The sequence below is a fragment of the Larimichthys crocea genome, chromosome XIII, assembly GCF_000972845.2.
Source record: "Larimichthys crocea isolate SSNF chromosome XIII, L_crocea_2.0, whole genome shotgun sequence".
Classification (NCBI taxonomy): Eukaryota; Metazoa; Chordata; class Actinopteri; family Sciaenidae; genus Larimichthys; species Larimichthys crocea.
Window position 1 is genome coordinate 34,716,076 of NC_040023.1, and position 18,694 is coordinate 34,734,769.

Sequence of the window (18,694 nt, forward strand, 5' to 3'; positions counted from 1 at the left end):
ATCAAAGAAAGGACAGTGGCAAATCTGGAAGATATTAGTGTAAAATAAAGCGGTAAAATGAAGAAATATTTGGGAGTCAAAAGAGCCGACTCCCTAAAAAGAACCGAACTTCCCATCACTAGTTGATAGTTTGGTCAATTCAGTTAACTGTCTGGTTCAATCATGTAAATATTTCAGTACAAAAGGATGTTTTGAATAACTGGAGTGATATATGTGTACATATACAAATCATAGTCATAGTCAGTGCTAAATTTGGCTGAATTATAAAGTTCAAGTCAAGTCAACTTTATTATCAATGCTGCCATATGTACAGGACATACAGAGAATTGAAAATGCGTTTCCCTCTTATTCCGGTGCAAACAGCAATAAACATACAATATATAATATATGTAAAAGGTGTAAAATATAGAATATGAAGAGATATTTGGGAGTCGAAAGAGCCGACTCCCTAAAAAGAACCGAACTTCCCATCACTAGTTCAGTTAATTGTCTGGTTGCATTATGGGTAATGTAGGCACCTGGTTTAACAAAGAAGAATAAGATACTTTTAATACTTTAAGTTAAACTTTGGTTTAAGTGAGCTCCTGTACTTGTGCACTGACGCTTCAGTACTCGCTTCCACCGCTGCTCGCTGCTGATGTCAGACGGCGGGCTGGGTCATGTGAAGGTCAGCAGCAGCGCAGAGGAGGTTCACGGAGAGTTCACTCGCATACATTAGGTAACACCATCGCTCTGATGTAACCAGTATGAAGCAGGTTGGGTTGAGACATTCGTCAATAAAGAAGAGATAAGAAGAAGAAGAAGAAGAAGAAGGAGAAGGAGAAACTTTGTTATGCAAAACAGCAGATCTGGATGTGTTTAACCTGCTGCAGGAGGAGGACTACAGTTTCTGACGGTTTATGGGAAATGTAGGTCTGTTCTCCAGCGCTGCTTTCACTTTATCCAACTTTCATATCAAATCCGCCCCTGCTGGTCCATGCAGGACAACAAATCCCGACGGAATCATGTTTGACTACCTGGAATTTCAAGCTTTCAGCACCGGAGACATCATGGACTTTTACACCACGTCCAGTCCAGCATGCATGCTGCAGGACCAGGACCAGGACCAGGACCAGGATTTGTCAGCCTTCTTCCCCGAGCTGATGGAGTCAGCGGACTGGCAGCAGCACCGGTGCTCGCAGTGTGAGTGTAAACTGATGTGTGGTTAGAAAAAAAACATTTGAATCAGGGATGTTTTGGTGGTTTTGCTCATTTCCATTCACAGTGTGTGTGTGTGTGTGTGTGTGTGTGTGTGTGTGTGTGTGTGTGTGGAAACCACTAATTTGCCTTGGAAAGGGTGTTACATCCACAAAAAACTCTAAAATGATATAAAATGCTATATATGCATACAGGTATTTCCATTAAAGGTCAGGTGCTTCAGCATAAAAACAATCCTCCCATTTAAAAACATTGACAACACTGAAGTTTATTTTAAAAATATGTCTACAGAGGCATATAATATATGGGATAAATCCCTTTTCTGATCAATCAGTCAAGTTTTACTGGTGTATTCATTCAATAAGACAATATAAACAGTAAAACAATTTAAGATGAATGCACAAAAGTTGTAAAAAAATAAGAAAATGATCAGTAAAATAGATTAAATATTTAGAGATGAGAGGGGATGCAGATATTTTGGAGGGAAAATACAATAAAATAATAGATAAAAACTTAATAAAGACCATAAAACATTATAATTTAAACCCAGGAGGCCAAGGATGTAAGTCATCCTACTTTTCCACAACTTATAATGTTGCATTTCTTGTTGACACAGTCAGAGAGGTATTCAACAGTAGCTATTATGTTTACTGTTGAGGTTGTAGTTTGCAGTATTGTTAAACTGGATGCCATTATATACTGAGAGGTGGCATTGTGTAAATGTGGTGGGCAACATATCAGAAAGAGTCATTGTATTGGATGTAATGAAGTGGGCAGTCAGCGTATAGACTGGTGCAAGAAAGTGCTTCAAAAACATGTAGAAAATATTAAAATTAATACATAAACTGACGTGAAACTATTAAAATATAAGGACTTTGAACAAGGAGTGAAACAGAAGATATCTATATTGTATCAGATTTAATATTTATATGAATAAAGCTGTTTAATTTGAGTTTTATTCCAAACCATGTCTGAATGAAACCCTTTATTTAGCATTTATATAATATTATATAATTATATAATGAGGCATGAGTGGAGGCTGGTGTTATTGTACAATATGTCCTCAAAGGATATAACTGCTGACACATTTAAAACGTGTTATAACCCATTTATTAACTGTATTATGGGGTGATACAGTAAAGTGTTACTCTGTGTACTGATGAGTTTCCTCCTGCAGCTTTTTCTTTTGTAACAGAAAGAGAGGACGTGGAGAGCGGCAGGAAACGCGGTACTGTATGTGAGCAGCCAGCAGTAGTTCATGACAGTGTGGTGGTCTGTGTTTGGGACGGGGCGGGCAGGGACGGTCAGTTTAGGGTCACCGTGGGTTCACCGGACGGTCACCAGCTCAGGAGGTCAGGAGAGAGTCAGACAGTTTACTGAAGTGAAAGTAGCAGTAAAACAAATGCAGAAATACTCCATTACAAGTAAAAGTCATGCGCTTAAATTACAAAATACGAAAAGTTATTTGATGTAAGAACTTTATCTGAAACTACAGATGTCAGATTGAATGTGTTGGAGTATGAAAAGCACAATATTTCCCTCTGAAATTAAGTGTATAGAAGTATAGAATAGTATAAATTAAGAATAGTAAAAGTACCTCAAAATAATACTTGCAGTAATACGTGCAGTACTGGATGTATTTTTAACCAGGAAGATTTATTATTTATAGTTATTATTTGAACAAACTTAATTTATAAACAAGAAGAACTGCACGGGCCCAAGCAGAACAGTATTGGTAATCGGTAAAAATAAGGTGATTTCCCAGCCTAATATTAATGGTTCATGACATAAAGTCCATACTATTAGTAGTAGTCTATAAGAAATCCAAATCACTGTGAACATAAATATATAAATCCTTTATTAACTCATAGATAAACCAATACTCGAAGGAGATTCTTATACCCTCAGATTTCCTTTGGACTGCTCACCAAAACCATAGACTTCAATTAAAATGAACCTTTATTTATACTTTTACAGTTTTCAGAGTGTGAAGTAATGTCAGGGGGGCGACAAAAGTACATATACACGTAACAAATGACGTAAATAAATAATCTAGAGAATCAAGTCCTCATCAGTTGGGTAACTATTTTGATAATTGATTAATTGCAAAATTCAAAAACGTTGCTCGCTTTAGCTCCTTAAATGTGACAGTTTGATGCTTTTCTTTGTCAGATATGAAATTTCAAGCAAAAAACAAAGCAATTTAAATACGTCACATTGGAAATTATGATGCACCATGAAATAAATAAATGGATAAACAGTCAACAGATTGATCAATAATGAACATTTGAAGATTTATGGATGTTGTATTTATCGAGACGCGAAATGAGATTTATCACATAAAAATCCCTGATCGCCTTTCTTAACATCTGCATGACTAAAAAAAACATTTAGCAGCATGCAGCATCTATAAACAAGTTTAGAAACAAGTTGAGACTTTTAAACTTTCTGGCTCTAAAATATTCAACGCCGTTAACTTTTTTGGTTGATTTAAACGCAGCACAATCCACTGCCTACATCAAATAACACCACCTAAATTGGGACCCCCACCCTCTTCCTTCCCCCCGACCAAATCACTTACACCGCCCCGTCACACACACTTTCTGTTCCTTCTCCCTCCCTCTCTCTGCCTCTCATCAGTCAGCTGGGCTTGTGGCATGCTCCTGCATTGTTTTGTGTTGGGAGAGAGAGCTCGGCCCGATGGGGGTGTCCTGGTTTGACCCACCGGTTCCAGGTTCAACCGGAGGCCACGGGTTCAAGGGGATGTAGATAAGCAATTTTTCTCGTTTTGTCCCCTTTTCAAAGCGTCTTTCTTCGTTTTCTGTCAGCGTTGGGAGCGGTGGAGGTGATCAGAGAGCCAGCGGGGAGGCCCGGGTGATTCTCCTCAAAAGTGGGTCTAAAAGTGGGAGGGCTGAGTGTTGTGAGTGACGGAGTGAAATGACACATTTAACTGGAAAAATGGAGGTTAACGCCACGTTACAATAGGTGCAGCTGTATAGACAAGGGAGAGCTTAATTCTACGTTGAATTCATTTGCAGCTCTGGTTCAAGGAAGACTGAGTCCAGCTTCCTCTGGACGGAGCGCACTCTCCTATTCATGAGACAGTTTGGGTTTCACTTTATAGATTCGGTTTCCTGCACAGCGGGGATACATTGAGCTGTGACTGTGTGCATCCGGCAGTCAGGGAGTGTCTTACCCTCAGTGTAGTCTTTATATCTGCCTGTCAGACGAGCCGAGTCCTATAAAGTTGTAGTCTGATGGCTGCAACAGGTCTGAATGCACTGAGCCTTGTGGAGAAATGACCAGACTTCCCCTGTTGATTTATTACCTCAGTAAACAGTTCACTCCTGAGTTTATGGTGTCGATCACTAATTTTAAATCTTCATTACAACATGAGTGAAGTAGATGATAAAGCAGGGCATGCAAGGGCGTGATTAACAAGTCGTTCTCCAGCTCAACACGCCGGGCTCATAAAAACTCAGAACAAATTAACTTGTACCCACCAGCTCCACACTGTACACTTGTTGTAGAAGTGTTTGACGTCATCAAACAGCTTGGCATCTGTCATAAAGAACCCGATAAAGTCAGCATGGCTCTGCTCGCTTAGTGTCCTCCTCCATCAATCCATCAATCCATTTCCTGTAACCACCTACCCCGATCAGACACTGACACTGCCAGTTCGTCACAGGCCTGACATTCACACCTGCAGGTTATTTAGAGTCTCCTATTTACCTGAATGACTTTGGACTATGGCAGGAAGTCGGAGTACCTGAAGAAGACTCCAAGCTGGGCTTCGAACCAAGAGCCTTGGTCGTACTGATAGGTCAATAGTGCATGTAAAAGGTCAGGAATTTTAACAGTGCCCTCTGCTGGACCATGTGGACCGCCTTTATAGACGTCAAATTTTAAATTCAGACGAGTGCTTGTAGTTCAGATATTCTGTTTTTTACCCTGTGCGAACAAAAGTTTAAATTACAAATTAAAAAAAGAGATGAATCGCCTTTAAAATGTCATAAAATAGCAGAAAAGTAAATATTCTCCACAACCCAAGATGTATTAACCATGCTGCTGTCATGGATAAAACCCAACAAGTCAGTGTGTTGCATTCTCCCCGCTGTGCTTCTTTCTAAGTGTTGCGTTGTGTCACTTTGTGTGTTTTGCAGCAGTTGAAAGCCAAAGCTCCAGCTCCAGCTCCAGCTCCAGCTCCAGTTCAGACGACCTGTTCGCCAGCCCCCCCTCCCCGCTGCCTCCTCCTCGCACTTACAAGCCCTGTTTTGTGTGTCAAGACAAGTCCTCGGGCTACCACTACGGCGTCAGCGCCTGTGAAGGCTGCAAGGTAACGTGTCACGCCTGTGGTTTGCTTCACCTGCAGGAACAAAAAACTCTCAAGAGGCTTTCATGCAGGCAGTCTTTGTGTAAATGTGTGTCACGCTCTAAAAGGGGACGCTCTCATAAAAATCCCTGTTCCTGATTGGCTCTTCAGGCAGGTTTATTTCTATATTCTGCTAACATGAATCATTAATGTCTTTTCTCTACCGTTATATCGTCTCTGCAGGGCTTCTTCCGCCGCAGCGTGCAGAAAAACATGGTGTACACCTGCCACCGGGACAGAAACTGCATCATTAACAAGATCACCAGGAACCGCTGTCAGTACTGCCGACTCCAGAAGTGCTTCGCTGTGGGAATGTCCAGGGAGTGTAAGTGTCCGATCCGCTCTGATTCAACCAAGCGGTAACCTCCGTGGCTGCGAGGTGAAGCCAACACTTAAGTGCAGTTCCTCTAACGTCCACTTGAGGCTGGCTCCAGAAGTGAGTCAGTCTCCATAAGCCCTTATGTGATAAAGCCGAACTTCACAGCAGAAATAAACATGTTTACAGCCTGGTACAAAAAACAGTTTTGGTCTCTGTAGCTAATTTCCCCGTTCATGACAACTGTACTGAGGGTGAATTTCTATACAACTCACCTGTTCACATTATATTAAGGCTTAAAGTTATGCAGGATTAAGAGTGATTGACAGGTAGGTGCTGTTAGTGTCGTTCAGCTCACCTCAGACGGCGGCAAACACACTCTTCAAAAAGCCTGACATCGTGGATACGACATCTATATTTATGGATTCAACTAAAGGAAAATAAGCGTGATCTTTTGTGGTTGTTTTTTTCTGAAGTCAGACATTCTCGACCCACAGAAGGACGATATGTGACTAAATATAGAGGATGTTATGACCCCTTCAAGGACAGTTGACAGTAGATAGTGTGTGACTGATCAGAGAGGTTACTGAACGGTCGGCGTCATAAACGTGAATTATCAACTCAGCTTTATCTCTGTGTGTTTTTGTAATTACATGTTACATAAGCGATTCATAAAGGCTCAGCGCAAGAAAGGCAGATTCAGGCCAGCGGTGGACTTAACGTTTCCTAACAGCGGAGGTAACTCAACAATGCATACTCTCTCTATCTTAATCAATCCAGCGAGCTGTTATGCAGCCTACGCAGGGCTGTTTACATGCGTAACCGGAGCGATTGCATGTTGAGTGCCGCCAAAACGAGGTTGACCTACAGTGCATGAGCACATCTTATGTAGACACAGAAGGAGAACTGATGCTGGTGCTCTGATAACACGTTGCCTTCACTGTGCAGGCTGTTTAGATACAGAGTTCAAAGGAGGAGGAGAAAGGAGCTCTGTCACCTTTAAGTTTGAGTTAGAAATTCGAAATTGACACATTTGGCAAGAACGTGTGTGTGTAAACATGTTTTTCACGGCTCTAAATGTCACTTCACTTTCAAGTTTGAGATCCCACCCGAGGGCGTAATCCACCACCAACCCCCCAACTCATTTTTTCGTCCTTTTACAGTTCAGCTTGATTTACTCACTAAACTTTCTTTAAAAAACTAATCATCTACTGAGATAAACTCTGTTACATACGAGTCACCATGTATGTTATTACCATGTGCACTTTTACACAGTAAGAGTGTTCGGCATGCATTAATAATGTGGCTGTTCACATTGATAGATTGATGTAAATAGAAATTATTTATATTTTGCTTCATGTGTACTTCTGTAATCAAACCTACGCCGTTGTGTATAACATCTAATGCAGGGGTCTTCAACCAGGGCTCCGTGACCCCCTAGGGGGTCTGCAGAGGTACTGCAAGGGGTCCGCCAATTTTTGTCTGTTTTAATAACTGACAATTTTCACTAAAATAATAGTGAATGTGAGGGTGCAGATAACTGAGGAACTACAAACAGCGGAGGCTTTTGCACAAAGACGCACAAGTCTTGGCATTTAAAAGCCAAAAATAATTAAATAAAGTAAATATAAAAGTTATTATAGGCCAGGCTTAAAATGTGACACATTTTTAAAGAAGTGAATTACATGTCCTGTTTGTCTGACCCCTGCTCTGATGGGAATCAGTACTAACGTTTCTGAGTGAAAACAGCACAATGGGACCACCCAAATGCATCCTGGTGTGAAGGGACAAACGGCTTAAGTTGCTAAAGTTACATAACCAAACACTTGGGGCTTTTTTTTGGAACGTCTTGTACCAACGTTCTCCGGTCAGTAGTGCAACACACTGACATTGACGGCGGCTCTCCTAGCAACGCTGGTTCTCAGATGTCAGTCAAATGTTGCCATGGGCCCCAAACGTCCGGTTTATGTTGGAGTTTTCTAGATTTGCTCATGAGAAGTGTTTTGTTATTAATTGTAGCTGAGTTTCTGGAGAAGTTGTTGTTAAATTGTCACTTTTAAATGCTTTGAGCTTCTTATCTGCACGTCCAGACAAAGCTTAGAGGTTAGAGCGTAAACATTCCTCAGGAGCTGGTTGAAATAGTCCTTCAAAGCAGCGCCTCGACTGTGTAATAGAAACAAAGTCAAATAGTGTGTTACCCAGAAATGCGGTGACCCAGATAAGAGAGTGTGTGTGTGTGTGTGTGTTATGTGGAGTGAACCGAGGGCGGTGATAGGGCGGCAGCGACGGATCCACCCATCCACATGTTCTCATTGTTGCTACACCACGCTCAGACACACACATTACATAAATGTATCACATGTAGCAGACAGATGGATGCTATGTAACTGCTCGCTGGCTGCCTCACTTAGTGAGTAACATGATCTCACTTGGAGTGTTTACACAATGATGGCTGTATGTAGGGAATCCAGAGAGAGAGAGAGAGAGAGCGTGGACGGGGGGATGGGAATGGGTGAGGAAGGCAGAGACGGAGGTGTTGCATAATCCTGAGCTCCTCCTGACTTGTGCGTAGCTGCCTGAGCCAAGTCAGTAGGACGCGGTGAAACATGTTGACACCGTTACCGATGGGGATTATGAAAGGCTAACCTGGTTAATTAGGCTGCGTGAGGCTGCTTCACATGTTCCCCCGGAGTGACAGATAATCCAAACCGCTCGTATCCATATGAAGGTTGGGCTGATGGAAAATGTTCAAACCTGTTCAGCCAAATACCCGGACTGAATGTCACCACTAGGTGTTGCGTGAGGCTCAGACACTGCAGAGTGTTAACATATTGAGAGCGGACTAACGCGCTATATAAAGCATCACTTTGTAGAGAGTGTAATACCTCTGTGGTAAATATGGACAGCTGTACTTGAGTATTTGTTCTGATTACATTACTTATGACGCAGCCGAACATCAACAAGGTCACCAACACAAGACAAAGCAGCCAGCCCAGCTCGGCGTCTGTCTTTCAGCCTTTTATTTCACCAACCACTAAAAGTCAGTCCCACATTTACTCTTGCTTGGTCGCTCTCTCCTTTTCTTGCTCTTAGCTTCCTCCGTCAACGTCCTCTTCGATCTTTTCGCCTCTGTCATTATGTCCAAAGAGGCTGTTACATTCCCTGCTTGGTGTCAGGCCGGGACTCAATGAGGACTGAGATGCAGAGTTAGGCAGACAGCTGTTTTATTCAGGACGACAAATATCCTCGACTGAGTGAGGCTATGAAAAGGGTCTAAACTAGAGGAAACAAAAATCACTCCAAGGAGGAAAAAACACTGAACTACTCTTAATAAAGATAACAAAATCAAAATCACTCTCAACGAGGAACAACAAAAGGCTATGAAACATTAACTTTAGACGCTCAAAAACGAGGCTGAAAACACACTAGGCTAGATACAAAAAACGCTCAAAAACGAGGCTGAAAACACACTAGGCTAGATACAAAAAAACAAAAAGGCTAGACTAGGAAGTACAACAAAAAATCACTCATCCGAGGTAGAAAAACAAAAGAACACTAGAGCTAAGAAGCTGTGACTATGGGCTATGGAAAAAGGGCTTTGGTGTACGCTACGAAAGACGAAACACTTCGGCACGGGACAAAGGGAGACGCAGACAATATATACACAAGGTAATGGGGAACAGGTGGAAACAATCAGGGCGGGCAAGACAATCAGACCGGTGACACACGAGGAAGGGCAAGTGACCTGAAACGAGAGGAGAGTTATCTTTCAAAATAAAACAGGAAATGACAAGACAGGACAAAAACCCAACTTGACCTCACAGCGGTGTGACACTTGGCCAGCTCCGGTTCTGGCATGACACTGTTTTTGTTTTTCTGTCAGCTTTCCCTAAAAAGCTTCCTCTTTCCAGTGTTACTGAGCTCACTGTGCGGGCAACCTGGCTAACCAACTGAACTAACAGCAGCTACAGGTTGCAGCAGTTTACTTCACTGTCCATCAGGAAAGTTGATGCAGAGCATAAAATATGATCTAAAATCGCTAAAATATGGTGATGTGTGACTTAGCGGCTGCTTGTTACGTTCGAGCACACTGCCACAGTCTGCAGGCTTGTTCTGGATATTTGAATCCTCACTTTTTTTTTTACGTAAGAGGACTATAATGATACTGCAGCTGCGTATTTTTCCATTTTTCAGAAGAGGATAAAAAACATTTTTTGGACATATTTGTGGAAACAGTGTCTACGGTTCGGGCCCCTGCGTGGGCGTTTCGGTTCACAGTTCACTGAAATCTGAGAGCCAATTTCCGCTACTGAGTGGAGAGTGTTGGTACACAATGTTCCCCCATTTTCAAAAAAAGCCCACATACTGTTGGTTATGTAAGCCATCATCATGGCCTTTTAGAGTATTAAACATTTGGCAGCGTGCATAGTTAGTTACTTGGTAAGATGGAAAAACTCACAGCGACAAGTAATTGTAAATCTATTACTCTGTTATTGCTACAGAGTTACTTATGCAGTCTGAGTAACACACAGCAGGTGATGCTCATGATCTGACGTGCATGAAGCGTGAGGTAACATCACCCACCTACAGCTGTCGCACATTTGTACCGATCCCTATCACGTCGAACGTCGGCTTTGTCTTATCTGAACCGCGTTGACAAAAAATAAGTAATCATGTATTTGGTGTAAAGATGCATGTAAGATGTAATGAACACATGTGACATAAAAATGACATTTTGAATCTCATAAGCTGTGTCTTGCTTTTCCTCAGCAGTGAGAAACGACAGAAACCGGGGAAAGGGGAAGAAGGAGGCGGTGAAGATGACCATCATGGAGACGTACGAACTGACGGCGGAGCTCGGCTTGATAGTGGAGAAGATCTGCAGAGCTCACAGAGAGACTTTCCCGTCTCTTTGCCAGCTGGGAAAATACACCACGGTGAGTCACGACATGAGACCCGACCGTTAAAAATCATAAGAAAATATCAAAAGAGCAAAAGCTGCCCTCTGAGTCAAGCGGTGCATTTCATCAGATATGTGTTTTATGGGATTTAAACAGATATTTCCACTGTGGCTGCCAACAAATATAGATAAAACATAACAGGGAATACATACTGAGGTGGGAAACTTTTAAACAGTTGTTAACCTACAGAAAGCAAAACTGGGATAACATGATCATTTCACATTGATATATTTATTATAATTCAAACTGAAACTCTGCAGATTAGTATAAAAATATGAGGAAGTTCACATAGTTTAGTTTCTAACTTTGTGGCCAAGAAAATCAACAAAGTCTTTCAACAATATTAATTTATTTATTTATTCTATGGGTCTGTAATTTCTGAATAAGAACATTATAATTTGGCATTAATTGTAGAGAAAACACAAGACAAGAGACAGATTTCAGGTTCACAAACAGCTGATTCATGGAGCAACTTCTGCTTCATTTAAATCCAAGAAAATGTTGAATTTATTACTAATTTATTAAAGGATGTGTTTGCTGGGACAAATAGGCTCCACACACTCTGCAGCAGACAGATGGTAGACAGACAGACAGATACTGCCATCACTGGCATTGTTACAAACCTGCTATTCCACAGAAAGTACATCATGTTCTTCGTGCGAACTGTGACTCACGCATCAATAACAGGAATAACTGCACATGCCATCATGATAAAAAAATTCACCGCAACACAATACAGTAATCCAACTGGGCGTAATGTATCTGGGCGCGCCGTCCACGTGAATGTTTTTCACATCATGTTTTTGTTGTTAGATAATTCAGCAGAAGTGAGCGGCGGCGCCGGGGATGTACAGGACAAATAAATTGTTTCATTCAGGAATATGATTCACGGTTCAAGGAAACATTTGACTCTAAAACGCTGCGGAAACGTTCGGCTGCCTGGATTTAATGGTTTTGTGTCAGAGAGGAAGATGTAGCAGAAACATTTAGTCTTAATTAATCTTGGAGCTGTAGAGATTTTAAAGTAGACATCACATTATGTCCATTAGAAATTAGTCGTCACACACTTGTAACAGATTGTTTGAGCGGCCTTACAGTCATGTTGGACAGATATGTTCAGGAGTTGATGGAAACAAACCAGCTAAACGCTTCATATACGTCACATAAACAGAATCAGAATCACTTTTATTGACCGGGTGTATGTACACTCCGGTTACACGTTGCTCTCGATGTACAGCTGAAAAAGACAAGGAGCTTCACAGGTAGGCATGAGGATAAGCATAAAAACTATGTACAGGTAAAGAGTACACATATATATGTAAATAACAATAACATTTGTAGACCGAATAAAGAGCTGATGCTGAAATAAATATGCTTTATACAGCAGGTTGTATTAAGTACATGAGGTGGCAGATATTACAGCAGCTTGTGTATCATATTAAAAACTAAATGTTAACAGTGAGAATAATTAATTAATTATCTACGGGATGTTACAGAGGTAATATTCCTAACGCTGTGGCTCTGGTGTTAACTGGGTTCACAGCAATGACCAAAACATACAAACATTTAAGTGAGTTAAAGCTGAGAATAAACATCAGGGCCACTTTTGTAAAATTAAATGAAATGATTGTGTGTTGATTTAGTCAGGTTCTGTATAACGTCTCTTTAACGATGAAAAACAAACATATTTGTCTTTTTTTTTTCCTCCGTCCAGAACTCCAGTTCAGACCACCGGATCCAGCTGGACCTCGGTCTGTGGGACAAGTTCAGTGAGCTCGCCACCAAGTGCATCATCAAGGTGGTGGAGTTCGCCAAGCGAGTGCCTGGTTTCACCGGCCTGACCATCGCTGACCAGATCACCCTGCTGAAAACCGCCTGCCTGGACATCCTGGTAGTACACATAGATCAAACTGAGTTACACTAAAAACACACACATGACCCAGCTCACACTTTCACACCTTTGGTGGATCTTGACACATGCTGTCGGGCCGACACTCGTGCCAAAGACGAACCGACAGGCAGGCTGGCGGACAGACAGCAGCCCTCGGGCAGCGTTTGTCACATGTTGAAATCTCCCTCATCCTCACGCTGTCTGCGCTGTCATTCACTGCCAAGTCACAATCAGGACCTGATCCTTCTCTGGTGCTCTGCCATTGACGATCACAAGCTCGTTTTCACAAATTTTCCCTGATGAGACGTTCTGCGTCTGCGACTTTGCCAAGTTCTTCTCACTCGGTTCATGTTTGTGTCATCCTGGGCGCCGTGCACGCTGCGTGTTATACGGCGCAATAAAAAAAAAAACAGCACGCTCGCTATTTGTTTGCAACATTTGCATTAATGTTATTCGTCGGAGACGGTGCACGGCGATGAGCATTAAAGTGTAACTGAGCCAAAGTTAAGTTGTTTTAACGGCTCTGCTTGAAATATAAGCGGTTACAGATAATGTATGAATCTGATGATGGTACGGTACGAGAAGAAAAGTCAGAGCATGTGTAAAGTTATTACAATTCAGAGGACGTAAACACCGTAACAGATGTTGTGCCATATTATTTTTTGATCAACCAACTGACTGTGGTCACATTTCAATCCAAAAGTTTAACAGAATCTTCAGAAAATAGGAACTTTTTTAGGAATATCAGGAGTTGGGAGCTCATCGAGATAAACAGGCGGACAGAAATGCTGATTTCCAGCCTTTGTTGCAGCAGAAACACTCCCGTGTGTGCGGAGGAGGAACCAAAAATACAACAAAACACTCTTTAGGGCGCAGTATACTCCCACAGGCTGGTGAACTGATTGAACAGGCAGCTCAGCTCACAGCCAAGGACGGCAGATAGGGACCTCTGCTGGATGCTGGACTTATTTACTGATGACTGTAAACAGACAGCATGTTGCTTTTGTATTTTGGCGTATGAAGCCGTCGGAATCGCTGGAACAGATGTGGAGAAGTTTTGAAGTTTGCCGACAGACGGAGGGAAAAATATCAAAGCAAACAGATGCAGATCAGAACGACAGGAAGCCATCTGTCTGAAATATAACACAATACACTTATTAAACAATTAAAAATAATGAGCCGCCTCGTGGAAACGCCCGCCGGCGGGTTTAAAAAAAGGTTTATAGTCCAGATGATTTGTTTCTCTGCTGGGTGTGTGAGCGTATCAGGCTGAAACTCGCCTGCTGTTCTTTTGCTGATTTAATTAACTTAAAAATGTACGAGGTAATGAAATGGAGAAGAACACTTGGGTACAAATATGACGTCAAGCCCATCCAGAACCGACACAGGAGGTCGTTTACATATTTCTCAGAGCGTTCCTACAGCTGCTTCTGTCCCATGTTTTAATAACGTGTGCTTCATGAGAGTTCCTGACGGGAATCAGAGCAACATCTGCACGTGAAAAAACTCTTCATCTGACATTTATTTACGTTGTTTGTTCTCGATCTGTCTCTCTTCTATCCTTCTCTTCTTGACTCCGTCCAGATCTTGAGGATTTGCACTCGCTACACTCCGGACCAGGACACCATGACCTTCTCCGACGGGTTGACCCTGACCCGCACTCAGATCCACAATGCCGGGTTTGGACCGCTGACGGATCAGGTCTTCACATTCGCCGGCCAGCTGCTGCCGCTGCAGATGGACGACACAGAGAGCGGCCTCCTCAGCGCCATCTGTCTCGTCTCTGGAGGTACTGAAGCTCGGGACGCCTGAGGACGGGCGTGAAGTAACCAGTTTGTGAAACGCTGAACTTGAGATGTTTGTCTCTTCTCGTGTCCGTCTGAACAGACCGTCAGGACCTGGAGGAGCCGTCGAAGGTGGAGGTGCTGCAGGAGCCGCTGCTGGAGGCGCTGAAGATTTACTCCCGCAAACGGCGACCCAGCATGCCCCTCATGTTCCCCAAGGCCCTCATGAAGATCACTGACCTGCGCAGCATCAGCGCCAAAGGTCAGAAAACTCTTGAAACTTGAAAAAAAACATACCGTAGGTGGTCTGGTGTCACCTTTTGGTGGGTAATGGAAAAGACTTGCTCTGTTTTCTGATGTTTTATGGCCATTATTGTCACTATTGGCCATATTTTATGTCGAAAAAGTTACAAAATATTACTTTACAATTTAATTTCTGAGATATTTATACCAAATATTGTGAAGCAGTGGGCCTCCTTCTCCTCCTCCTTCAGGAAAGAATCATAGAGGAACTCTCTGCCGCACCGTCTAACTTGAATTTTGAGAATGAAATTTGAGAATTTACGAGAGCAGCGGTGTAGCAGTGCAGCGTGTTTGCAGCAGTACAGTTTGCAAATCAGGAGCGAACAGAGCGAGCAGAGCCTCGACGGCATAAATGGGCCACTTTATTACAGGTGTTTGCATGAACTACGGTAGCTTGCAGGCTTCATTTGTTACTGCGAAATGTAACAGTTTGGGCTCTGGGATGTCAGATTTAACTGTCAGTCCTCCAGTTAAGGTAGCAGAAGCAAACATTAGTGAGAGAGATGTGACGGGAGGTGTTCTCCCGAGGAGCGTGTTTTATAAAGATATTTCTGTTTCCACAGGAGCTGAGAGGGTGGTGACGCTGAAGATGGAGATCCCGGGCTCCATGCCGCCTTTGATCGAGGAGATGTTGGAGGATCTGCAGAACTTGGAGAAACACCAGAACAAACACTCGGAGCGGAGCACATGAACTCCCAAACTCTGAAGAGAAAACACTAACAACACAAACTACAGATGCAGTGCAGAGCGTTTCTAGTGTCTTACCTCAGTTTGTGGTCGGAGAACCGTCGGCGTGTTTTAAAGACGATTGTGCTGATGAAAGAAGAGCTAATTTTTGTGAGTTCATGGGGGGAAAAAGAGACTGATGCAGTCAAGGTTTAATCCATCACAGCTTCATTTTTAACTCCTCCTGGCAGACGCCTCATAACCTGCTGGAAATCCTTCTCCAGCTGTCCCGTGTCAGGTTTCTACTGTATTTATATGCATGAGATATCACGTGGATTAATTTGTTTACCTCATTAAATAACAATGCCTTTAGCATTAGCGTAGCAGAGTTAGTAAACATATGGACTTCAGTTTCTGGCTTTTTACATAATATGTGAATTTCTGTTCCCGCTCTCTCAAAGGCTGCAGAAGTTCGTACGCACAATTTGTGGATTTCTACGTGTGTGAAAACTGTTTGAACGTGTTTGGAGAAATGATCTGAACAAAAGGGGAAACTTGTTTTTGCTCACAGACGTATAAATGGGAAAGTAAACGCAAAACTAAATGTATAACTAATGAGTACAAATACGTGTTTTATGTACTTATTCGTTATATTGTTATATTTACATGTACTGATGTGGTTTAAAGGGCCAGTGTGTGGGATTTAGTGACATCTAGTGGTTGCTGAATGCAAAGCCTCTCCCTCCCTGAAGAAGAAACTGTGGTGACCACGAATGAAACATGAATGTACGGAAGCCCTAACGTGTCATACATACATACATTTGATTCCACCCGTTTTCCCGTGGTAACGAGATAATTAATTCAAGATCTGGAGAAAACAAAACGATAGTCTAGTGTATTAAATCACTGCAGGAAACATCATTTAGTGTAGCAATGTCAGAGGAGCGGGAGAATATCAATCATCACACATCTCTTCAATCCAGGCCTGACACATAGATAATGTACACATTAGTGTGCGTCATCTGAGAAGACGGCAGGCAAGGCTTCAGTTTTAACTGAGCCTGATGTCGTCATAAATACCCTGAAAATAAAAACTGACTATCTGTATTTCAAACTCAGTAACTGTTTGAAATGTTTTGAGACAAAACAAGAACAAATACAAAATACACTAAAGGTGTCTCTTGCTCCTCTGACACTGCTACACTCCTGCAAGGATTTAATACACTAGAGTATTGTTTTGTTTTCTCAAGATCTCGAATTAATTATCTCGTTATCGCGGGAAAACGGAGGAAAATTATCTCGTTATCACGGGAATGTATGACCCTTTAGGGCTTCCGCATGAATGAAAACACGAGTTACGAGTATAATATTCTGTAAATAGAGCGTCCTGAATCCGACACACTGGACCTTTAAGGGTTAACATGAAGCTGGAGCCAGCAGTCGATTGGCTTAGCTTAGCAGAAAGTGGGCGGGTTTACAGCGAATCGAGATTTCAGGCTCATGAATCATCATCGTCATTTTTCGCGTTGGGTAGAATCTGAAAGGTGTTCAGTTCATGCATGATACACTGACCTGACTTTGCTGACCCATCGCTGTCACGGACCAGATCATTACCTCTTCTTACAAGTGAATCTCCGACTCAGCACTGATGATTCAGCGGTTTGCAGCGTTGTTGCTGTGTCGTATATAAATTAAAAAAAAAAGTCTATTAAAAGCCACAGAAGCGATCAGAGTGTGATATCTGAGCTGGGCTGTTCACCTTTTTTTAAACAGTAGGCCACATTTTAACTGGAATACTTTTACTGAATATGAATCTCTGAAGTGACGTCGTCACTCACATAACCTTGTGTAAAACCACAGATTATTGTTTTCACACTCACAGATCAAAATATACAAACAAACACGATATAATATAGTTTTATCCGTGAGCTGTACGTGTGAGTTGAGCGGCTGTTGAGTCCAGCTTCATGTTGAACACGCGATCCTCTTCATTTCAGCTCGATTGTTGTGCAGTTTAAAGAGTTTGTGCGCTAATACAAGACTTTATTGTTTCATACATGTTCTAATAACGGCATATTTGCAGTTATGCGTCGGCCTGGATGTTGTTTTAAAATGTTCAGTATTGATACTGAGAAGATTTTTTTTTTTTTACATTGATAATTTCTGTATAAACATGTTTTCTACAAAAGAAAATTCATTTAACAGAATATGACGAGTTTAATATCATATCACAGAATTGTACCTGAATAAAATATACTGTATTGTAGAAATAATACTAATAATAAAACTTGCAACATGGAGAAAAAGGATTATGGTTCAAAAGACAAAGCTAATTATTAAAAACAGAAGGATTGTTGATGAGTAAACTTCGAACTCGTGCCTACTCTAAACGTGCCGATATCGTCCACGTTTCTTATGTATAAACCTGGAATAGATCACGTTTCATATGTTTTTTTTTGTTGTTGTTGGTCTATTAAAGTCTTGTGTGTTGGATTTAATGTCTGTGTTTCATGTTGAAGCTGTGCTGTTATTTTTTAGTTGATACATGATTAATGATGAGGAGCTCGGAGGTTGCTCGAGGTCAACGCTGCCTCAGCTCAAAAGCAGGTTCATGCTGCCCCCCTGTGACACCTGTGAAGAACTGCACTGCAGTGCTTCAAAGTCAACATTTATAGAAAAATAAGCACATTTTTCTTTCAGTAAATATCCGACCAGAGATGCAGTGTCTTCTCAGTGATGATTTGTGTGCACATAAAGTGAAAATGTGTGATTAACGCCTAATCGAGAGACCTGGACGAGCTTTTTGGAACTGGTTTGTGCCACCTTTGGTTCATTTCAGGTTGATTGATCTCACCTGGTCACCGTCATCACTCACCTGTTTGGTATTCCCTCATTGCTTCCAGTTTATATCCAAAGATTCAAACATTTGGACCATCAGATGTTCATGAGTTCAAGCAAAGAAAGACTTCCCAGAGAGCTCAAAGATTAGAGGAAAAAGATTTGTGTATCAGAACTTTGTTTATATTCATAAAGTGTAGCTCCCCTCATAGCCACTGACACATATTAACAATAATAAAATATATTATATCAGTTTCAGAGTACTTTTGATACTAGAGGTATATTTTGCTGATAATACTTCTGTACTATCATTTTTACATGTTTAAACTTTATATTAACATGACAAATAATCATGAGTGGCCATTG

General features: G+C 41.7%; 1 protein-coding gene across 1 annotated transcript; it reads left to right on the forward strand.

Moving 5' to 3' along the window:
• The first annotated feature begins 536 nt into the window (after positions 1-536).
• LOC104933084 (retinoic acid receptor beta) lies at positions 537-16,364 on the forward strand. Its single transcript, XM_027286025.1, has 8 exons — positions 537-1,182; positions 5,361-5,533; positions 5,753-5,894; positions 10,656-10,822; positions 12,561-12,737; positions 14,322-14,526; positions 14,625-14,783; positions 15,388-16,364. Exons 1-8 carry the CDS (start codon positions 900-902, stop codon positions 15,513-15,515), a joined length of 1,434 nt encoding a protein of 477 aa, XP_027141826.1. The 5' UTR covers positions 537-899; the 3' UTR covers positions 15,516-16,364.
• The last annotated feature ends 2,330 nt before the right edge of the window (positions 16,365-18,694 follow it).

Excerpts from the sequence above, each read along its gene's own strand:
- LOC104933084 (XM_027286025.1), top strand. The coding sequence starts at position 900 with ATGGGAAATGTAGGTCTGTTCTCCAGCGCTGCTTTCACTTTATCCAAC. Across the intron at positions 1,183-5,360 it reads GCAGCACCGGTGCTCGCAGT|CAGTTGAAAGCCAAAGCTCC; the intron begins GTGAGTGTAAAC and ends TGTGTTTTGCAG. Across the intron at positions 10,823-12,560 it reads AGCTGGGAAAATACACCACG|AACTCCAGTTCAGACCACCG; the intron begins GTGAGTCACGAC and ends TCCTCCGTCCAG.